We start from the raw sequence: 22897 nt of genomic DNA, 5'->3' as shown, positions 1-22897 counted from the left end.
AAGCAAAATGTTATATTCTTAAATTTAGTTCTTACTGCATCTTAATTGACATGCATAGAATGTCTCTCATTTAGCTTGTCATCACTCTTGTTCTTCATTTTAGCTTTGAAACATTCGAAGTCAACAGTTTTGAACAGTTTTGCATTAACTATGCAAATGAAAAGCTACAGCAGCAATTTAACCTGGTATGTTACTATCCCTTCCAAATAATATGCCTTCGGACCATATGAATATTTCTGTTTTTCCTAGAACTTCATTATGCACTTATTAAGCTTAAAATGTTATTGCCTTCCATTAGCATGTGTTTAAATTGGAGCAAGAAGAATATATGAAAGAGGACATTCCCTGGACATTAATTGATTTCTATGACAACCAACCTGTCATTGACCTCATTGAAGCTAAGATGGGCATTTTGGATCTGCTGGATGAGGAGTGCCTGGTAATGAAATTCCATTTTTCTTTTCAATCAGCTGTTCCAAGAAAAATATTTTAAATGGAATTAACCATGAACATTCAGGAGGATTAACAGCAACCAGGTTCAACTGGCCTCAGCTGTTTTAAATTGGTCATTCCTGAGGTTTTGCAAAACTATAAATACTGAATGTAAGCTCATTTGCACCACATCTCCACCTGTGCAGCCCCCGCTTGGTTGCTATTCACTCTGCTGGCTGGTCCCAGACTGCTCGGCCTGTGGTCATCCTGAGCCAAGCATGTTAAGCCAAATGACCAAAACGCTCAAACATTTTTCAATACACTTAATTCCTGGGTGTTATTCCTGGTGAAGCATTTCCCAGTATTGCTGAGTATGGAGAAGTGATAAAATTTCTGTTATTCGTTATTTGATGCTGAATAATTAATACCTAATTTAGAATTAAACATTGAACAAAAGACTCTAAGTTTCTGTGAGGAGAACGTCGCCAGGAAGCACAGAAGACCACATTTTGTTGAGATTAATTTCCTCTCTGTCCAGTTTCCACAGGGGACAGACCAGAACTGGCTACAGAAGCTATATAACAACTATGTGGACAAGAACCCTCTTTTTGAAAAGCCAAGGATGTCCAACGAATCATTTGTGATTCAACACTTTGCTGATAAGGTAAAAAAACTGAGACTTTGTGAAGACACACTTGTGAAGGACATTTTTAACTCTCTCTGAGGGAGAAAATCCATCCAGCCACCCGTTTTGCATTTCTCCCAGTTCAGGGTCATGGGGGAGCCGAAGCCTGTTCTGGCAAGTAACGGGTGTAGGGCAGGGTGCACCCAGGATAGGAATCCAGTACCATCGCAGGGCAGGCAGTCACAAACCCATACATGCTAACATTAACACCGAGGCCAGTTTCACAGCAACCAGTTAACCTACAAGTATGTCCTTTGACTGTGGGAAGAAACCCAGATGAACACTGGGAGAACATGCAAACTCCACACAGATGGCACCCCAGGTCTGGAATGGAGCCCAGGACCGCAGCGCTGCGAGGCAGTAACACTAACGCACTGCTGTGATACCCGGGGCAGAAAATCATTAGCCCGAAGTGGCTTATTCCTTAAGATGGAATTTTCATTTTGCTGAATCACTGATATGGTTATAGTATTCAATGAAAAAAATCTGGCCACACCTTCCCGTTACTGTTAATTTTTATTTCGCAGTAGAGTTTGGAAAAAACAATTTAAAAAATTGCAAGTTTATATTGGAGATTTACAAAATTATTCATTTCAAGCAAATAAGAAACCAAATGTCTCGCTACTTTTTGACCTTTTAGTTTTTAACTGAGAAAACAGCCAGAATTTGTTTTGCAAAGCCTACTGTATTTGCACCACTGACCGCATTACACCACATATCTTGGTGTAATCCTTCCCATAGCCTATAGATGGCACTCGACACATATAAATTATTCACTTTAAAATTTGTAGCTGCTGTGATATTTGTATTTCATGTTCAAGTCATTGATTTATAGTCTCTTGCCTTCGGATCTGGGATCAGTTTAATGATTATTAGTCACAACTATATAAATCTTCAACTTGTGAACTGTTTTTTTTTTAAGCATACACTAAATGTTTTATGCAGGTGGAGTACAAAAGTAAAGGCTTCCTTGAGAAGAACAGAGACACAATGTATGAAGAACTGGTGGATGTAATGAGGGCTAGTAAGGTATGGTGGCCTGAGCTTCCTGAAAAAGAAAAACATTTATTTTTAGTATAAAATCGTACAAGTAGAGCTTAGAAATATTTACTTACAATGCCATATTTGAAAAGCACTCAAAAAGAGAGTAATCCCCATACGATGCCGCAAAGCTATTAAAACTTAGAGCACTTTAGCAGACAGCCTTCTTCCAGAGGAAACCATTTTGATGTGGTTGTGCTGGAATGTATGATTTTTCCTTCTTAATATCTTAAAAATGCAATAATCTAGAATTCCTTACTTGGTGTTAGAATATAAAAAAAGTTTAGAACGAGGGGTTTGTTCAGCCCACTTTATCCCATTTGGTATGTGGTACCTTTTTGATTCAGGAATCTCTCCCAGCTTGAGAAGCTTGTTTAGTAAACCCAGACTTGTCCCAAAATCTTAGGGTGTACAGTCAGGCTCCGACAGACATTGCTTTATGCCCTGTAATGTATCTTTTTGCTCTTCTCTGGACCGATTCCAGATCGGCAATATCTTTTTTTTGTAATGTGGCAACCAAAACTGCACACTGTGAGAACTTGTTAGTACCGTACATTGATAAATTTAGCATAGGTTCTGTGATTTTAACTATACACCATAACATTTTATTTGCCTATTTTATTGCTTCCACACTTTGTCTAGAAGATTTAAATGATTTCTGGATAAACAGTTCAGACTTTTTCATATGTGGTCTCTTCAATCTCAGCCTTTCCCATTTTGTTTTTCTAGTTTGTTTTTGCAATCTTCTTCACTTGACTTCAATAAACATCTTCTTTTTTTAATTTATCTGCTGCCTCTGCAGTGTTTTGATAATCCTGATTTGGCTGCTGCACTTGTCTATAGGTGTGGTTATGGTTAATGTGGACGTGAGGAGTGGTTTTGAAATCGAAAAAGTCCTGGTTTTTCACCATAACCAGTTGGTATTTTTTGTGAATTATTCTAGTGCTTCCAACATCAGTCTTTTCCATTAACAGTTTCACCTTCTTGCAAACTTCTTCCAAGAAGAAGAACCAACATCTCCGTTCTCTAAAAGCATTAAGATCAAACCAGCCAGGTCAGGGTTGAAACCAGCCAACAAGCAGCTCCGAACGACAGTGGGCAATAAGGTACTGGCGTCTGCGACTCACTCCCCTGACTGAAGACTGAACCTGGAGTTTGCAGCTTAGGGTTTTCATCTTCTGTTCCCGTCTCCCGTTGCAGTTCCGCAGCTCTCTGTATCTGTTAATGGAAACTCTCAATGCCACAACGCCTCACTATGTACGGTGCATAAAGCCCAATGAAGACAAGCTTCCATTTGAGTAAGTGCACATCGGAAACATGAACAGTTGTGGAGGAAAACGAGAGTTTAACCTAACCTCTTGAGCAGTCTCCAAAGTAGCCAATTACAGTAAATCATACTGACCACAGATTCTGGATGTAAAAAATTAAGAAACAAAGCACAGGTTAATTTTTACCAGTTGATTCACATAGAACATAATCTCAAGTATCCCTCTAAAGTAGATTCTTTATGTCAGCTGGCATTTTGCGTCTAATCCCCATGCTTGCTAGCATAATGTACCACTAGGTGGTGCTATGGATACGTGTTTTTCTGCAGATATTTTAACAATATACTGAGAGGCATAAAAAATGCAACATGCAAACCGTAACATTTGGTGTGTTTTTAATGCTTCTCCCTATAGATCAGGGTGGTATAACTTTGGTTATGACAGACATTTCTGTCAGTTTTTTTCCAGCATGGCTCTTAATTACCTAAACCTGTTTATTCTTGGCTCAATTGGACCAGTTTCCTACTTTCACTCAGCTTTCAGATGCTTCTGCCTTAATGAGAAGTCCTGTCCTACTGTCTGCAGGATCAGAGCTGCACCATGCCAATATAGCCCAAACAAAAGCTGTTTAATATCTTGAAAGTTCAGAGTGCACGGTGTGAAAGAGTGGAATTTGAGATTGATTCACATTTAAAGTACTGCAGTGGGCTTATGCTACCTTGCAGCAGTTTGTCTTGACCCTGGTGGATTTTGTTTCAGGTATGACTCGAAGAGAGTGGTGCAACAGCTGAGAGCCTGTGGAGTTTTAGAGACCATTCACATAAGTGCCCAAAGCTACCCATCCAGGTAAATTGCTGTGGCTTACCCATGTGCACTAAGTTGAAGTAAAATATAGAAAACATTCAGTCTAGGTGCTTCTTGACTTATCCTAGCTGCACGATGCAAAATGAATTTAGAAGCTCTGTTAGACATTTCTGCCTATGATATTTGCTCACTTTAACTTGTGCCATTTAAAAAAAAATAATTTGCATTTCAATTTGCAGATGGACATATATAGAGTTTTACAGTCGCTACAGCATACTGATGACACAGCAAGAGCTTGCTCTGAGTGATAAGAAACAGACATGCAAGATAGTGCTTCAAAGGCTCATTCAGGTGAGTACTTCGTCCTTTCCTCTTAGAAGGCTGGTGTTCAGAGTTCTTTCCTGGAATGTTAAACATATTAGCATAATTTCAGTGTTGGGTAAGCTGCATTTTATATAATAAAAATGCTTTTGGTTGATTTTTCTTGTTTCAGCATCATATTTTGTTTTTGTAATACTCTCTTGGTACAGTAGCTTACATTTGGAATAATAACAATGTGTGTAATCTATATTCAACATTATTTCTTAACATAATATAAGTTACAAGTGATTAAAAAAAGTCAGGTAGTTTGTACTTAATACACATTTTTGTTCATGATTGTTGCACAATATATGGGACATGATGTATGTTACAAAGACTATTTAGTACTGGAAATGCACAATGCAAATTATATTCAGTTGTGGTGTCTCTGGGGTTTTGCTAATTTCTTTTTACGAATAACATATTTGAAAATTCTTAAGATTTCAGAACTTGTGACGTTTTAAGAAATGTGTATTTCACAAGACATAGCAGTTGATTTTTAATACTTGACTAAAAGTTTCTTTTTTTATGATACCCAAGTTAGAAATATAACTCATACCATAACAAACTTGTTTCTTAACAAAAATAAATGTAAACTAGAAAATTCAAGTAATGTTTTTTCTTATTAAACTTACATGTAAAGCTAAGAATAGGTGTCACTTCTTTACTCAGAGTTGTAGGAGCATGGAACAAGCTGCCCAGCCAAGTTGAAGTCACTACTCTGGTTTATTTCAAGCAATAGCTGGATGTGGTCCTTTTGAATCAATTAACTACGAACTACCAATTGGGCTAGAATGTTAAAGTTAATATGGGGTGTGATCCAGGTGAGAATAAGCAGTGTCTTGACATCACTAATGCATAAACCTGATCAGCCTCTGAACTTGCTGCTGTTTGAAGTTCCACCCCTTTTCCTGTGCAGTTGCAGGCAGTCAGAGAATGCTGGCTGTTTGCAATTGTCTCCTGTTGATGACACTGGTGAGTCAAGGTTGTGCTTTGGTTATCCAAGCTCTGCTTTTTCTTGTTATCCTGATAGAAAATGTTCAATTCCAGAATGCCTTACAGGAATGGAAAAATACTGGACTCAGGGACTTCATCAATACATACAGTAGCTGAGTTTGCCTTCAATCTGCACCAAATATTCTCTTGTCCTAGAAGAGGTTACTCCCCACATCACATTTCTACCACTGCACCCGTTGGTTTGCGCAGTGCCGCAGTCGGTACTACACCCACCAAAACATCTCCGCACCCCATCTTCCATCAGGTCTAACAAGGTCACTCATCAGAGAATTAAGCGGATGAACACTCTCACGCTGTTGTCAATTCGGAAATTCTTTCCTCTCCATCTTGCTCCCCTCACAGGACTCCAATCAGTACAAGTTTGGCCGCACAAAGATCTTTTTCCGCGCGGGACAGGTGGCATACCTGGAGAAGCTGCGGTCAGACCGACTGCGAGGGGCCTGTGTCACGATTCAGAAGCACCTCCGCGGCTGGATACAGCGCAAGAGGTTCCTTCAGATGAGGGAGGCTGCAATCGTCATCCAGCAGTATGTGCGCGGCAAGAGGAAAGTGAGGTGAGCAGACATGCACAGACGCTGGTAAGACATGAAATGTCATAATAGATTAAATAGGCCAACTATGTTCTCTCCACCCCTTCTTTTGTGGAAAGATCTTTTCCGTTGCTTCAATAACGTACAGTTGGTCTTCAATAAAAACATTTGAAGGCACTGATTTTCAACTTGAACCAGAAAGCATGGCGAGTTAAGTGATTTTTTTGTTTAGTAATTACAGCACAAGTTTCTATTGTTCAGGCAAACAGTAACTGCCGCTACTCTGAAGCGTGTCTGGGCAGCCATCATTATCCAGAAGTACTGTCGAGGTTTCCTGGTGCGCCGCGTCTACCAGCTGGTACAGGTTGCCACGGTGACTATCCAGGCCTATGCTCGAGGATGGCGCGCACGGACACAGTATAAAAAGGTATGTACCTTGTATGGATGTCAGTCCATACTGTAAGCCTTCATGTGCGTCTTGGAACAAGTTACCCTGCCATGATGTTGACAAAGACGCCCTGGAATCCATCATGAATTTCCACAATCCTCAGAGCAATTAGCTACTAAAAACTAGATGAACTAGATCAGTCAGTAGCCATCCTTTAAGAAAAAAGATGTTCGAGGCGGCACAGGGGTTAGAACTCCTGCCTTACAGCTCTGGGGCCTTGGGTTTAATTCCTCAGGTGCTTTCCGCATGGCGTTTGTATGTTCTCCCTGTGTTTGTGGGTTTCCTCCCACAGTCCAAACACATGCTGGTGGGTTATATGGCTTCTCGGAAACTGTCCCTGCTGTGCGTCCCGTCCAGGGTGTATCCTGCCTTTTACCCATTGCTTTCTGGGATAAGCTCCACCTCCCCTTGACCCTATATTAGATAAAGCAGTATAAAATCAATGGGTTCTAAAAGGTTTCGGGGAGTTTATTTTACCATGGTTCTATCAGTACTGAAACTCATAGATCTGCAACCATGGTTTTGAAGAGCCCAAACCCAACTTAATCTTGAATTTTTAAAGACTTTCTTTGTGATCAACATGTTTATCATTTGGGACTGAAATACGAGTACTGTTCAACCACAAATGACCAGATTTAACACATTACTTGCTTATTTGATCAACATCTTGTAGGTGTTCTTAGTCTTTAAAAATGTGGCACTGTGGCTAAGGATCTGCGCCTGTGCCTGGAAGGTTGCAGGTTCAAATCCTGCGGCCGGCTGAGGAATCCTTCTCCGTTGGGCCCCTGAGCACGGCCCTTAACCTCAACTGCTCCAGGGGCGCCGTATAAGTGGCTGACCCTGCGCTCTGACCCCAAGCTTCTCTCTCCCCATCTTGTGTCTCATGGAGAGCATGCTGGGGTATGCTATAAGACAAATTCCTAATTCAAGAAATTCTATATGGCTAATAAAGTGATTTTATCTTATATGAGACCAATTGAATTGAAGCTCTACAGATCAGGGTTGGAGATTCCTGCTGTAAACTTTACAAATCCTCTAATGCACAAGTGAACTTTGCGGTATTGCTTCAGCTGGTGGAGGAACAGAAAGCTGTCATCCTACAGAAGTATGCCCGAGCCTGGCTGGCCAGACGCCGGTTCCAGAGTATCCGCCGCCTGGTGCTCAATGTGCAGCTGTCTTACCGAGTGCAGCAGCTCAAGAAGAAGCTGGAGGATCAGGTACAGTAGGTGTTGGGGCAGGAGGTGAAGCACTGAATCTCTGATGGCGTGAAATAAGAAAACATCAAAGAAATCACCTCTTACCTTTTTAATTCCCTTCTAATTTTTGAATTTGTAAAACAAATTGGTAAACAGTTCAGGGAACTGCACCCATTTACTCACCAGTGGCCTAAAAGTGGACATGTTGCTGATACTTTTGCAATGTTCTCAATGTTTCACCATGATGTACAGTTTTTGAAAAAGATTTTAGTTCTTTCACAATGTACTCTCCAACCACAGAATAAAGAAAACAATGGACTCCTTGAGAGGCTTACTGGTCTGGCCAGTGCACATGCACAAGATGTTGACAAGCTGCAGAAGCTTGAAGCAGATCTTAAGAAGATGGCTGCTGAGAAAAAGACATTTGAAGAGGGAATGAAGAGATCAAAGGCGGAAGCTAATCAGGTCTTTATTGTCACTTTATCCCCATGTCTGTTGAAAGACTTTGTCTTCATCCTACAGAAAAATTAATGTTTTGTGTTCTCTGCAAAAGTTAATTATTCAGCTCGAAGCCCAGAACAATAACCTTCTTCAAGAGAAACAAAACCTGGAGAAGAAACTTCAGGATTCGATTAAGGAAATGAAAGGTAGGACGTGTGTGGTTAGGAGGTGAAGTGTTTACTTTCCAGTTAATCTAAACTGTTAACCTGTTTTATTATCATATAAATTTATTTTCTAGATGATGCTGATCAGCTAAAGGAAACATTCTTGGAAGAGCTTGAAAGAGAGGAGAGACAAAGAAAGTAAGAATCAATCATTAAAAACAGATTGTAAATGTTTTAAGTAGTAATTGTAACACTAGTATGAAACCCATTAACAATTTAAAATATATAAACATTTATGAATAATACATTCCTCTGATAAGGAAGCTAATACTACTGCTATATTTTAGCATAAGTATAAGTTGCTTTGTTAGAATTTGGTAGGAATCTTAGTATAAAATACACAATTTGTAGTTCTGAAATGACAATTGTCTGTAATATGTTGCAATGTGATCATTCAAGTACAGATGTAGGGCTCCAATGTCTAGTGTTACAGCTGTACCTCAGTAATGATATTACTATTTAATGTCCTATATTGTAGCTGTAATTTAGTAGTGGTATTGGTTGATAATGTGGGGGTAATTATTGAACTACAGGTCAGTAAATGCAGTTTCTCGGTGATGAGGATCTAACAGTTCAAGGAGGTTTGCAACGTTCCAGTCACTGTGCTTTTTCAGGATCCTGGAAAATAGCTTTGAGATACAAAAGGAAGAATATGAAAAACGCATTGAGACTATGAAGGAAGAGATAAAGTGCCTGCGAGAGGAGAAGATCATGCTCCAGGAGCAAGCTCAGGAGGAGCTCCAAGTCAAAAGCCACCTGCAGCAGCAGGTTGGAGAGCTCGCAAAGCAACTCAAGGTAGGGCAGCAGGTCGGGCAGCTCGCAAAAGAGGCCAAGGTTTATTTAGGTTATTTCTTTGACAGAAGTGGGTTGAACTACCTCCTGAGACACTATATAGTGTATATAGAACTTCAAATACAGTATATAGAACAACAGTTCACATTCATTTGTTTTTTGCCACTACTTCACTCCTTAATATTTTGAGTTTGATTTTTAAAAAACATTGCATACTATTCTTTGCCCTGCGAATAGTCACCATTGAATAAAATGTAGTTCCTAATTTTCAGAGGGCATTTGTCAATACAGTAGTAATGAGTGATGCGATATGATGTTGTGAGTCACCTGTTTGTTCCATTAAGAAATTGGGTATATTCTTTAAGTTTTTTAAAAAAAGGTTTGATTGTGTATGAAGGTGTTTTTTAACTGTAAACAATTGAGAAAAATGTTAATGTTGTAAAAAAATAATAAACTGCCCTTTCTGAATTTTCACTGCTTACTTTTTATACATTAATGACAACCGTGAATTAGTAAAATCTACAGTTGCTTCTCAGTTTTTTATAAAAACAAACAGTACATTTTAGGCACAAACTATCTGGGTAGTTTTTGGTATTTATTTGGTGTTATTTGTGGTGGTTATAGATTTGGTGGGTATAAAGTGAATTCTTGAAGAAAATAATTCTTAGATATGCTTTTTTTTTCTTTTATCAGGTAATACCAGAGCTGAAAAAGGAGATTGGTAACCTTGAAACAGAGAAACAACATCTGGACAGACAGAAGAAGGAACACATGAATGAAGCAAGAGGTATATAGACAAATGATAGTCTACCTTTATTCTTATGCTCTGCTTTTCATTATTTTCATATAATATTTTGTTGGTGTCTGCAATAACACCACCATAATCAATTTTGGAAAGAGAAGAATGGCACACAGGAAACTCTGCTGCCCTCTTGTGATTAAAGACATTATTTTACTTTAGTTTATCAGATCCTCCCTCAAAGAGTGAGGGGGATTATGAATTCTACACCTTATGTCCTTACAGCGAAAATATCTGAGGTGACCAAACAGCTTCTGTCAGGAATAAAAGAGGAAGAGTTTCTCTCCAGGTAAAAAGACATCAACTCAAAAACGTGATACTCACTTTTAACTCCATGGGAAGTTACATTCAACAGATACATTTTTTAGCAGAATTGCTTGTCTTCCATAGAATCGGCTAGATGTCAAGAAGAAAAAACATTTTAAAAGGTTTAATTGCTATTTTGACTTTGTCATAAATCAGTTTTTAACAAATGTTGTTAGAAACAAGCAATTCTGTGAAAATTCTGTGGCCTTGCAACAGAATTGCAGAATTCCCTGGGTACAGAGCGCTTGGTGTGTTGCTGTTTGAAAATCACTGAGCCTAAATTATTGAAAGACTTACCAAAATATTTGAGGCTTTCCCTCCTGTTTGATTTTCACAGTTTCACAGCGCCTTTTTAAATTGCTGCCTTTTATTGTTGATTGTAGTTAACAGTAATGTCACTAGGTTTTTTTTGTAAGAATACTATTAATTCCATGTACAAATACTCTTCCTTCAATGACAAGGTTAACAACCAAGGATCTTGAGCAGATAAATGAAGAAGGCGAGTTGTTGTTTGCCTATGAGGGTCTAAGGAAAGCTACAAGGTGTGTACATTTTGCTTTGAACCTCTTCACTAAAGGGCATGCAATTCAACTTGAACATGATTTTTAAAGAATGAATAGTTACTACCAACTTACAACACTGCATTCTCATGTGGCTGACACCTGATTTTTATTATATATTGCTGGTTCCTTAACACAGGGTGATAGAGACTCATGCCCAGGCACAGAAGGAAAGTTATGAGAGTGAAATCGAGTCCCTCAGGTATCAGATTGAACACTTCCAGAATGAAAACAATGAACTTCAAAAACTGTTCCAAGAGGGGAACAATGTAAATGCCAGCATTCAGCAAGAGGTTGCCAGGCTTGCTTCTGAAAATATGGTAGGTCGAAGGCCAGGCTTTTTGAGCATTATGACATTTTTTCTAATGATAAAAACTAGCCACCAAACACAAAGGAGTATTGTTCTAAATTCTTTGCTTTAACACAATCGGCTCTGTCACAGCCCCCTCAATTAGGAGGAATCAACCAGGGAGCTGCTGCAAGAGTGCAGCTGGTATTGAGGGAGGGGGTTAGAAAAGGTGTCTGCAGAGTTGTGGGCAGCCAGACAGGCTTCTCGTTCGTAGGGAAGCAGAAGAGTGAGATTAGAATTTCACCTTCTGCCCTGAATTACTGTTAAATGAAACTATTAATGACCTGCTATCAAATCTATAGATGCATTGTTGCATGATATGGGGTACAATTCATCTATTCCTGGTGTTTTGTTCTTCTTTTTAGCTGCTTGTCAGTGACATGATTCAGTTGAAAATCTGAGTAAATATTTTGACATTCTAATATGTTTTGTTTACCTGAAGGTAATTCCCCAATACAAACAGCAGATCTCGGAGCTTCAGCGGCAAAAGCACGACCTCGAAGACCGTTTGAAAGACCAGGCCATAGAAATGAGAGGTATCCTTCATAATTCAGAGAATTTAAGATCAGCGTTTTAAGCACAGTGTGTCTCTATAATTTGTCAGTTCAAAGTGCTACTATATTGGATTTTTTCTCTTAAAACAAGAATACCAGTACTTTACCAACCTCTTTAATTTGATTAATACTAGAAGCTGAGTTCTTTAAGTTTCTGTTTCAAAGTTGAGGTTCAGTGCATGATAATTCCACTTTCCATTTACAGTTTGTTAATCATTCATTGCTTTAGTTCTGTGAATTCCGAAATATCTATCTGTTTTATCTGTTTTTTAGAAAAAATGGAGGAGATCTCAAATGAGTTGCGCAGTAGTTTGGAAGATGAAAGTGCACAGTGCAGGTACAAGAGACTTTTAATTGGACTGGACCTAGACTAACTTTCTTTTGTTAATATTTTTTTTTCTTTACACAAATCATGCTGTGTTCTTAGACAAATACTGGCTGTGAATACTGCTAAAAAAGCAAAGCCTGGCCTCCACCTCCAAATACAGTAGGTCATATACTTTAGAATAAATCCTCAGGATGGTGTATTGGTGTTTTAAATTATAAAGAGGTGGACAGGTGTGTTGTATATGTGGCAGCAGGATTAACTAACTATTGCTTTTGAATTTTTTCTGAAAGGCTGTTGGTCTTGTGTAATTACAGTATATAGAAACCTAGGAGAGTTAAATTGTCTTTTTTTTCCCCCAATGAAAGGCTTTTGCAGCTCCAGCTAGACGCCTACGAGAAGGAGAAGCAGGAGCTTTTGGACAGGATAGCTGAGAAAGAGGATGAGAACACCCAGCTAAAGAAACAGTACCAGACAGAGAGTGAAACCAAAAACAGGTTGAGACAGGAGGCATCCCGCCTGATTGCAGAGAACATGGTCTGTACCAATGGCAACTCTGCCCCTTCATAAAAGATCCATCCATCTGTTTTCTAATGGCTTTATCTAATACAGGGCTGTAGGGAAGATGGGGCCTATCTCAGCAAGCAGTAGGTGCAAGGCAGAGTACACCCTGGACGGACACCAGTCCATTGCAGGGAACACGCAGACACTTGCAAAACTTCATATTTCTCAGAAGCTAATTAACCTACCACTATGCCTCCTCTGTGGGGGGATACCCTTATGAACATGGGGGAGAACACATACAAGCTCTGTGCAGATAACACCCCACCGCCCATTAAAGAAATCCCATTCTTCCAAACTAAAAAAGTCAGAAGCTTTTTAGATTTCCAAGGGTGATTCAAGTATTGAAGAGTTGACTTTCTCCTTAAATCAGACAACAGAATGTTGTGTGCGTATGTGGGAACATTTACATCTACAAATTTAATACTCCAGCAAAACAAAGACCTAGGTGATGTTTTGTGAAGAGGTCCTCCAGCTTTCCTAAGAATATTGGTCTTTTGAACAGACCTATTTTGACATCTATATATTTGCCTGGAAAAATACGAATTACTTTATATTAACATACTGTATCATTATGCATTTGAAAGTAAAATAAGCTTTCATGATTTGTAGGACTTTGAAGAACAAATTGATCTCAAGGACAGATTAATAAAGAAGCTTCAAAACCAGATTCAAGGACTTCGGTCACCGGAGAAAGGTACACTTGCAAACCTTTGTGTTAGTTTGTCTGTTTTTTGGAAGGTATTTGCCAACTCTGTCTAATTTTCTTGTTAGGTTCTTCTGTTTCTGTGTTTCTTGCATGTCAGACCATGAAGGTACACGGTCTATATGGAACTATGTGAAATACATTTTCCTGGTTGTATTGTTCAGTGGAATTGCTTCCAAGAGGAAAACACCAGGCGGTTTCAATTGTTCTTTAACCCTTTTATTTCCAACTCTCCTTCATTTCTGCATCTTATTTGTGTTATTCTTCATGCTCAGATCGATCCACCTATACCAAAAATTGGTTAAAAACATGTATTCAGTTGCAATTACACTCCACTCTGAATAAGTGGTGTTTGAAGCTCTTATTCATATATTGAAACTAGAAATAGATGGAAAATACTGTTTTCAAAACTTAATTTAATATGCCTTGTTGCTCTGATTTTTGCTTTTGTTTTAATTACAGATAACATTAAAATGAACTGACTGTGTTATTTCCCTAGTCTTATTCCTTTTTTCTGTTTCTTTGGATTGAAAGTCAATCCAGTCCAAGCACCGCCTGTTCCCAAAGAATACCTCGGAATGCTAGAATTCAAGCAAGAAGATGAAGGAAAAATCATTAACAACCTTATTCTAGGTATTGTTTTTTTTTTTTGTCAAGAACAGTATTGGTTAAAATGTATCCAAAACTCATATACAGAATGCATGGAAATGTAATCTTAACCCCTTAACATTAGCAACCTTACATCTTAAATAGAGTAAGAGGGAATGCTTTAGAATTGATTTCTTGAAGCCGTTAGCTGGGAAGCTGAGTGGGTTTACCAGCACAGCACTCATACTCCTGAAAGTTGGCTACCGAGTGAGTATTGATCCTGCACAGCCTGTAACTGATTGCTGGTCTTGCATTGCACTGTGTTCATGCAGAGCTGAAGCCCAGAGGTGTGGTAGTGAACATGATTCCAGGTCTGCCAGCACACCTCCTGTTCATGTGTATAAGACATGCCGATTACCTCAGTGATGCCACCAAGCTCAAGTCCTTAATGAATGCCATCATAAGTGGCATTAAACTCGTCATTAAGGTAAGTAATTGAGAAACCTAAGCTATACACTGTATATACAGTGCCCTCTAAAAGTATTGGTACAGAAAAGTCAACAGTGTTACTTTTGATTTACTCAAGCATTTTCCATTTGCGATCATGAGTCTTGTTTATCATGAGGTCATAAACAAGATCATATGAGACACACATTCACTTTAAGTAATTAAGCAATGAGAGCTGTCTTATGATCCTAAAATGAAGGGCACTGTATATACTGAAAATAAAAAGAAGCCTATCCCTCTGCATATGTTTTCAGAAAAATAAAATATTGCAGTTTAGGTGTCATTTTGATTAATCAATCATAACTGATCACAATATACTTTAGTATAGTTGTATAAGCCCCTCAGAAGTCAGGTAGTGGATGAACAGGTGATGAGGTGGTTTAAGCTGTTGAATGTGAAGCCTGGGGAAAATCAAGAATGGGAAATACAGAGTGGAACTTGTGAGAGAAACCTACTGTATACTACCAGGGGATTCCTAGGAAAGTGAGCACACAAACTCGCAAAGGCAGCAAGAAGTGCAGTCCAAAAGACTTTAATTTAGGCCATTAAGTAACGGTCAGCTTTCAAAAGCACCTTACCTCTGGCCCTTTTTATACCCTGCCAAACGCTCAGTTGTACTCATGGGGAAAATCTGGGATTCTGACCTCCTTGCAATTAACCGATGATGACCTATCTCGCCTTTATTGTGACTATTTACTAGTGGTTTAGAAGCCATGCCATGGTTTCTAGTGGCTTCATACTGTAGCTGCTACATAGGGGTCCAGGTGCTGTAATTGATGGTTGCAATTACAACCCTTTCTACAGCAGGCATGCCACAGAACCATTATGTCCCACTTAATAAGAAAACAATGTTTTTGCACCATCGGTATGTTGGAGGCTGGACTATATCAGCACACTGTCAGTTGGCAGCTAGGGTGTTCACAGCCAGCTATGTCTAATCTATCAGGATATTGAAGCAAAACTCTGTCAATCATAGGCCACAACCTAGGCAATCATGAGTCAATAATAATCAGTGGGGAGGAGAACAGATCGATGAAGCCAATTCATAGATGGGAGATTATTAGGAGGCCATGATTGGTAGTGGCCAGGGAGAAATTTGGCTAGGACGCTAGGGTAACACTCCTAGTCTTTTCGAGAAATGCCCTGGGATTTTTAATGACCACAGAGAGTCAGGACCTCAGTTTTATGTGGTGCCTATGGTGCCTTTTTTTCAGTTTAATGTCCCTGTCACTATACTGGGGCATTAGAACCCAGACAGACTGCAGGGTGAGCTCCCCCTTCTGGCCCCATTAACACCACATCCAGCAGCAACCTTAGTTTTCCCAGGAGGTCTCGTATCCAGGTTCTGGCCAAACTTACACCTGCTGAGCTTCAGTGGGCTGCCAGTTGCAAAGTGATATAGCAAAGGTATAGCTATAGTCAAGACACCTCAAGGTGGGGTTTGGGTGTTATTGTCTAACCAGGAGTGAATAGATGTAATACTTGACAGCAACTGCACAACGTTGCACTCCATTAATCAAGTTATGGAATTGAAAACCGGCAATTTTGTTCTGTGTTCTGTAACTTGAAAAATCTTCAGACCCAGTGAATTAAACGTGTATTGGTGGGTTTCGCATTTGGATCTGAGAAATGATGTGGCTTTCTCTCATGAAAATCTGGGAAAACCGTGAAATGAGAGGAAATTGATTTCCATTTCAAGATCAGGCTCTGTATCTCACACCTCTGTGACGGCAGTGAAGGTTTCTCACCTGATGGTCTGGAATTGTAGCTGTGCGATTCTCACTTTAGGATATTCAAGGTTCTTCATAAGCTGATTTTCATTCTGACTGTGCTGTTGCCAGAAGTCAAGCCAGCATGAGGTTTACTCAGAGGAGGAAGCACGTCTTTAGACTCCACCCTCAGGCAGTATTTCTGAGAGACCGGGCAGAGCAGAAAACAACAGTAGCAGCAGTATAGTCCCTGCTGGCCTGTGTTACATAGCAATGCTCATACCTGTGGTTTCAATTATATATTCATGGCATTTTATATTCTAAATTCAGATTGCACAATTAAAAATAAGTACCTTACATGGTACTCTCACTTGTTTCTGTAGGGCTTTATTGAAATTAGTGCTTCTCATTGTGGTAAAGCACTCTGTTGGAGACTAGAATAATACCAGCAATTGTCATCATTGTAGTATGTGCTTTTATCCTCAAAGATTTGGATTCAAATAAATGTTTGTCTTTCAATTGACATCCTCTAAAAATACCTTTTTCTACTCTGATGTACATTATTCTCCCTTCCTTTTTTTGCTGTTTTGTTTCAACATAAGCTTGTCTTCTACTGCAGGATCACCAGGAGGATTTCGAGATGCTGTCTTTTTGGCTGTCTAATTCTTGTCACATGTTGAACTGTCTGAAGCAGTACAGTGGAGAGGAGGTACTATAAGACAACTGTGCCCTGGAAACACAAATTCTTTAAAAAATCACAGGAAAGTAAATGAAGGAATTTTGTCCAGGACACGCACAAATCTTTTAAATATTAACTGAAGGAATACTTCATGGTTCCACTACAAATGTAATAACCGTATACAAGTTGGCATTAAGTGTTGCCATTCCACATATTGTGTTGGCAAGGAAGAGAAATCCAATATTGCAGGATGAAGGTTTTGTTTTGTTCTGTTTTGGGGAAATTCTTCAGCAGAGGAGCAGGAGGCAGCCTTGTGGAGGCTTTATTGAGCTCTATACACACAGCAGCACAGGGTTGGAATAACACTGCTAAGTTTTCTAACCCTTTTTATACATTATAGCTTTGTGTAGAATATAAAGGGTTCATTTGTTTCAGACTCTGGTTTTCATAATGCTCTTTGAAGATCTCTGCATCTCTAGTCAGCCTATCAAGCCAACCAATTACTGTTTTTATAAAGTCAGTTCATACTTTAATAGACCTATGTGCAGTTTGGAGACTGATACAGGGCTGCATAGTTGAGTTAACATATTCCAGTAATTATTTCATACTCTCCACACTACAATTAAACACTAACTCTATATCTTTGAACACGTGTCGATTTTTATATTTGTCCCACTTCAGTTACAATGCATCCAAATACAGTGGCTAATTATTTCTCTCATTAAAGGAATTAATGAAACACAACACTCCACGCCAGAATAAAAACTGCCTGAGAAATTTCGACCTGTCTGAGCACAGGCAAATTTTCAGCGACTTGGCCATCCGTATCTACCATCAGTTTATTTCAGTCATGGAGAACTGCTTAATGCCAATGATAGGTGAGCGAAATGGATGGATGTTAAAAACTTCTGATGATCAATATCATACTAAAAATAAGTCTGTTTCATACTTCAGAAATATAGCATGACTTGCTCTTTTGTAGGGAAATTGTTTGCTATCAGCACTATGAATCTCATTAAGCAAAATATGCTATAAATACTTATAATAAAGCTAAAAGGGTTACACAGCTTGTTTTATGTTAACTGTGACATTATCATACATTGTGCTTGGCGTTCATTTTAAAAATATACTGTAACAGTTAAGACATCTTAACTTAAAGTCAGTTAAGACAATGTAACATTAAGACATTGTTATATGCCATAAGTGGCTGGCTTGCACAATGTGTGCAATATTGTGTGTATATTTCACTTCATCAGAATCATGTACCATGAGGTCCTTACTTATTTAAACCTTACTCACACACTCCTCCAAGCCGTACTTAAGCGCTCAGAAAACTTCATCCATCCATCCATTTTGTACAGTAACCTCTTCATTCAGGGACACGGAGGAGCTGGAGCCTATGCCAGCAAGCAGGGGATGCAAGCCAGGATACAACCTGGACAGAATGTCTGTCCATCACAGGACAGACACAGGACAGACACAGGACAGACACAGGACAGACACAGGACAGACACAGGACAGACACAGGACAGACACAGGACAGACACAGGACAGACACAGGACAGACACAGGACAGACACAGGACAGACACAATCACCCCAGGGCGAATTTTCCCAGGAGCAAATTAACTTACCGGTGTGTTTTGGACTATGGGAGGAAACCGGAGCACCCGGGGGAAACCCACATGAACACCATGTTAGAAAAATAAAACTAATTCAGTGTTCGTTTTGTCCCAGTACCTGGAATGCTGGAACATGAAAGTCTTCAGGGCATTTCCAGCATGAAACCCACGGGTCTCCGCAAGCGTTCAACCAGCATCTACGAGGACATGGAAGTCTACACCATCTCTTCCATCCTCCAGCAGCTCAGCTACTTCCACAGCACCATGTGTCAGCATGGCATGGACGCCGAGCTCATGAAGCAGGCCGTGAAGCAGCTCTTCTTCCTCATTGGAGCGGTCACCCTGAACAGTATATTCCTCCGCAAAGACATGTGCTCCTGCAGGAAGGGCATGCAAATCAGGTGGGAAAAAAACTCACAATTGAGATTCCACAAAATAAATGGGAAATGCATGCAGCCAGCCCCCGATTTAAGCCATATGTGTTTATTCCATGAATTCCTAGGCACTGACCTAGGATTAAACAGAAGCCAGCAAATAGATCATTAAAAAGTTAGGATATTTCTGACAGAATAGTGAAAACATGGGAAAGTCTAATATGCTACACTGTTTTAATCTCCCGTCACACTTTAAAGAAAATAATTTTACATTCTCACACCCACTTGTTAAAAAGAACTGTTGATTGCACATTTTGTAATCTGATCTGTTCTATTCGCATCTTCACTGTATTTTTGTTTCTTGGCCAAAGCTGACACTTTACCAAGCTCAAATTTGCATTTATATTTTGCAGATGTAACATTAGTTACCTGGAAGACTGGCTTAAGGAGAAGAGCCTGCAGAACTGCAATGCTATAGACACTATGGAGCCTCTTTCCCAGACAGCATGGTTACTCCAGGTCAACAAATCAACAGATGATGATGCCAAGGAAATCTGTGAGCGATGTTCTGGGCTTTCTGCTGTGCAGGTAAAATATGGAAGCTTTGAAACATTTTTAAACTGCTACAGCCTTAGGAGTAGGTTATAGTGCAAGTTAGATTACAATTCTAACTTTGAATATTTAACTTTTATTTACTTCATATTTATTGACATCACATTTCATATGTGCACTTTTTCTGTTTTTAAATGGATTTATGGTTTTTTTTTCACTTCTTCTGTAACAGATTGTCAAGATTCTCAACTCCTACACCCCTATCGATGATTTTGAGAAGAGGGTGGCACCATCATTTGTACGCAAAGTACAGGTGAGAAAATTCCACATACTACTACAGTATTATACATCTGATCTTACAGTTTAGACGAAATTCAGTTGTGGGTAACCAGGACATAATTTAAGGAGCATGAGGTGTCTGGAAAAATAAACAGTAGCTGATCTCTTCTTTCACTGCTGATAGTATGAAAAATTCCAGAAAGACAAAGGATTACAAATGAGTCATCTTTTTAACTCATTTTGTTGCAAGTAGATAATCAATGCAAGACTCTCATCCAGCTGTTTCAGGAATGATCCTAGAGAATTAGCTTCAACAGTACTGTTGGGCAGTTTGTGTCAGTCTTTCACAATCCTTTGAGTCAAGTCCTAAATGCACTTTCTTTTCACTTCTACTTGTCCTGGTTTTCCTGCTGGTACTGAAGTAGTCCTCCATGTACACTTTTGCAGCAAGTCTTATCATCATTCTATACATTGCACTTCTATATGTGTTAAATCAGATTTTACAGAGGTGTAATGGGTTTTTATTAGACACTATTCATGTAATAACAAAATTCCAGGTACTTACCTCAGAAGTTTTATGGGTTTTAGAATATTCCAGGACTATATATAGGATTATATTTAAAAGTATTTTCAATGCCCGTAATTTGTCACTTCAGGATAAACTTGCTTCCCATATGGGCTATGAAAATTGGAATTGTTTTCATTACAACAGATCAGTGTAGTTCAGTCTATGAACTTCATACTGTTCTGTTATAAATAAGCATTTTGGTGGCATTGCAAAACCACAGTATTTCAGGCTGGAAGGTGGTGACGCTGCTGTAAATATAAAGTATCTTAATATCCTAGAATAATGTTGTTTTCCTAACCTTCTCTTTCCTTTATTCCTAGTCTTTACTGCAGGGTCGTGAAGGCACATCTCAGCTCATGCTGGACACCAAGTATCGCTTCCAGGTCACTTTCCCGTTCAGCCCCTCCCCACAGGCCCTGGAGATGATCCAGATTCCCAGCAGTCTTAAACTGGGCTTTTTAACCAGGATCTGATGGCTGTAAACCAGCAGACCTGTATAACCCAGTAATGGATCTCTCTGCTTTTGTGCAAAAACCAAAAAAAAAAGCTTATTTTTAGCCTCAAAGACATAGGTTTTTTAAATTACAAAGCCGTATTATTAATGGATTTAAAATGTTTGGGAAGTAGCTTAAGTATGTAATGAAGTTTAAATCTTCTTTTTCTTGCTCTCCAATCAATGTTTTAGACTTTTTCACTTTCAGGTCATTAACAAGTGTTTTAAGCGTGTCTTTTAAAATTTGAACAAAAGTAAACCCATGCACTGCCTTTTTCAAACAGGATGTCTTGGTGTTAATATTACTAATCACAGTGGTATTTAAATTAGTAAAGGGTCCCAGGTTACATTTTTAAAATCTCTGCTGGTTATTATCCTCATTACCAGAGCTTTACTAATGCAGAGGAATGGGTTAGTCAGCTAAATAATGTATGAAGACCTTGGCTTTTTAACCCACCTTCCATTAATGTATTATTTATTATCTTTATACTGTATTGATCATGATTCTGATTGTTTAATGAAGTACTTCCTTAATGAGAATTGTTTCATGGCCTGCTTTAGATTTAGTATTACACCCTGCATTACACACAAAAACAAGAACTTTTGATCATAATCATTTAATGAAATCTAGTAAATTTGTATATTATAAGCATTAAGATATTTCATTTTACAGAGACTATAGGGATCTAATTATATAACTTATCCATGTATGTAGTTTTTCTGTGTTAAAAATGTTGTAAAAAGTGGGCTGTTACTGCTGAGAGCTGGTTATATCTTCAAAGGAGATTTAATGTGTCATGTTATTTTCACTGCAAAGAAGTTAAACTGTGAATCGTTACATTCACAATTTTGCACTTTTAATAGCACATTTTACAGTTATGCACAATTGTACACATTTTGTATATATAGAATGTACTTATTACCTTTATTCACTGTGCACCATGTTTTACAAGTCTTAATGGGAGATTCACAAATCGTATCAGTGTAAACATTTCACCTCGTGGCAGAGAAAACCACACCTGTCATATGTAGTTGGAATATTTTTCAAACACTGTTGATCCTTTATAAAAAGCCTGTTAAACTGAAACAAAATGCATTATCCCTCAGAATCAGTGCTTGATCAGAAAACAACCTGTTGCATATTACCTTTTTACTAGTGCCTCAACTGCTACAGTTCCACTTTGGTTCAAATGCTTTTCTGCAATATATTTGGTCTGATAACTCTGCATAAATATGGAATTTTCTACAATAATTTTGCAGAATATCATCATCTTTTTGTGTCAGAACACTTGATTTTCTCATCATGGTGTATTATGAAAAACTCTCTCTGTGATTATAAATGTCTTTCCCATTATCATCCTTGTTTGTTTGTTTGTTTTTAGCTTTTTCTTTGGAAAGTCCTATCAATTTAAAAATGAATGTGTTTTAATAAAGATGAACTGAACTGTTTCCTGTGAGATGGTTTTAATAGTTTGTACTTTTGCCAACACTTGTGCCTTAATATTTTTAACTGGTGGGAATTTGATTTTTGTTTAGGTGCATTTTGACAAAAGTAAAATAACAAAATCCAGTCCTGATCCAATTCTTCCTCAACACAGTTGATTTGATTTTGTTTTAGCAATTGTAAGCTATTACAAAACTTAAATGTCATTTCCATGGTGTTTATAAAACACTTTTATAAGTTTATTGAACTTTTAAATATTTATGCTAGAATGTAAAAAATTGTATTCTTGTATAGTCAATTGTACCAAACTTTTCTTAATGACGTTTCCTATCTCTCTATATAAGATATAAGGCACTTCAGCTCCAAGCAGCAATGCGCAGGTGTTGCCAATGTGTAGCCAGATCTTTAATACCCTCTAAGTAGCTTACAAGTCAGTCCTTCATATTCAATTCTCTTTACCCCCTGCACATAAAACGCAGCCTCTGTAAAGACGCAAAGAGTTCTTCTCGGACAAGGTATTATTTCTTCTTTTAAACCATAAAAGCTAGTTTTTCAGAGCTCTTGATATCCGATTTCAAATTTTACCAGTTCTGCTTTGCTCATATTACTGACTAGATAAATCTGGATCTTGGTTGTACTTTTGTACAGTATGTTTTCAGGAGGTCGTTTTTAATTCTACATTACTTGT

The 22897-nt window shown here is 38.5% G+C and overlaps 1 protein-coding gene across 2 annotated transcripts in view; it reads left to right on the top strand.

Annotated features, from left to right (window-relative positions):
• myo5c (myosin VC) overlaps window positions 1-22897 on the top strand; it is a 30546-nt gene that overhangs the window by 6816 nt on the left and 833 nt on the right. The window contains exons 11-41 of one of the 2 annotated variants that reach the window (XM_088640894.1): window positions 104-185; window positions 299-439; window positions 971-1096; window positions 2063-2146; window positions 3133-3264; window positions 3359-3456; window positions 4183-4269; window positions 4467-4578; window positions 5947-6158; window positions 6396-6561; window positions 7653-7799; window positions 8079-8243; window positions 8332-8425; window positions 8518-8581; window positions 9058-9238; window positions 9929-10022; window positions 10260-10323; window positions 10802-10882; window positions 11040-11220; window positions 11692-11785; window positions 12077-12140; window positions 12497-12665; window positions 13302-13386; window positions 13930-14028; window positions 14316-14470; window positions 16819-16908; window positions 17606-17756; window positions 18615-18900; window positions 19287-19461; window positions 19658-19738; window positions 20593-20655. In XM_088640894.1, coding sequence (XP_088497020.1) covers window positions 104-185; window positions 299-439; window positions 971-1096; window positions 2063-2146; window positions 3133-3264; window positions 3359-3456; window positions 4183-4269; window positions 4467-4578; window positions 5947-6158; window positions 6396-6561; window positions 7653-7799; window positions 8079-8243; window positions 8332-8425; window positions 8518-8581; window positions 9058-9238; window positions 9929-10022; window positions 10260-10323; window positions 10802-10882; window positions 11040-11220; window positions 11692-11785; window positions 12077-12140; window positions 12497-12665; window positions 13302-13386; window positions 13930-14028; window positions 14316-14470; window positions 16819-16908; window positions 17606-17756; window positions 18615-18900; window positions 19287-19461; window positions 19658-19738; window positions 20593-20655 — 3823 coding nt within the window. Of the gene's footprint in view, window positions 1-103; window positions 186-298; window positions 440-970; window positions 1097-2062; window positions 2147-3132; window positions 3265-3358; window positions 3457-4182; window positions 4270-4466; window positions 4579-5946; window positions 6159-6395; window positions 6562-7652; window positions 7800-8078; window positions 8244-8331; window positions 8426-8517; window positions 8582-9057; window positions 9239-9928; window positions 10023-10259; window positions 10324-10801; window positions 10883-11039; window positions 11221-11691; window positions 11786-12076; window positions 12141-12496; window positions 12666-13301; window positions 13387-13929; window positions 14029-14315; window positions 14471-16818; window positions 16909-17605; window positions 17757-18614; window positions 18901-19286; window positions 19462-19657; window positions 19739-20592; window positions 22215-22897 lie in introns of those variants that run through there. The other variant, XM_088640893.1, reaches the window with a different exon arrangement.

This window comes from Lepisosteus platostomus, chromosome 7 (genome assembly GCF_059453375.1).
Source record: "Lepisosteus platostomus isolate fLepPlt1 chromosome 7, fLepPlt1.hap1, whole genome shotgun sequence".
NCBI lineage: Eukaryota > Metazoa > Chordata > Actinopteri > Semionotiformes > Lepisosteidae > Lepisosteus > Lepisosteus platostomus.
The sequence above is the reverse complement of the archived record's forward strand: the minus strand, read 5'-3'. Positions and strand labels throughout refer to the sequence as shown.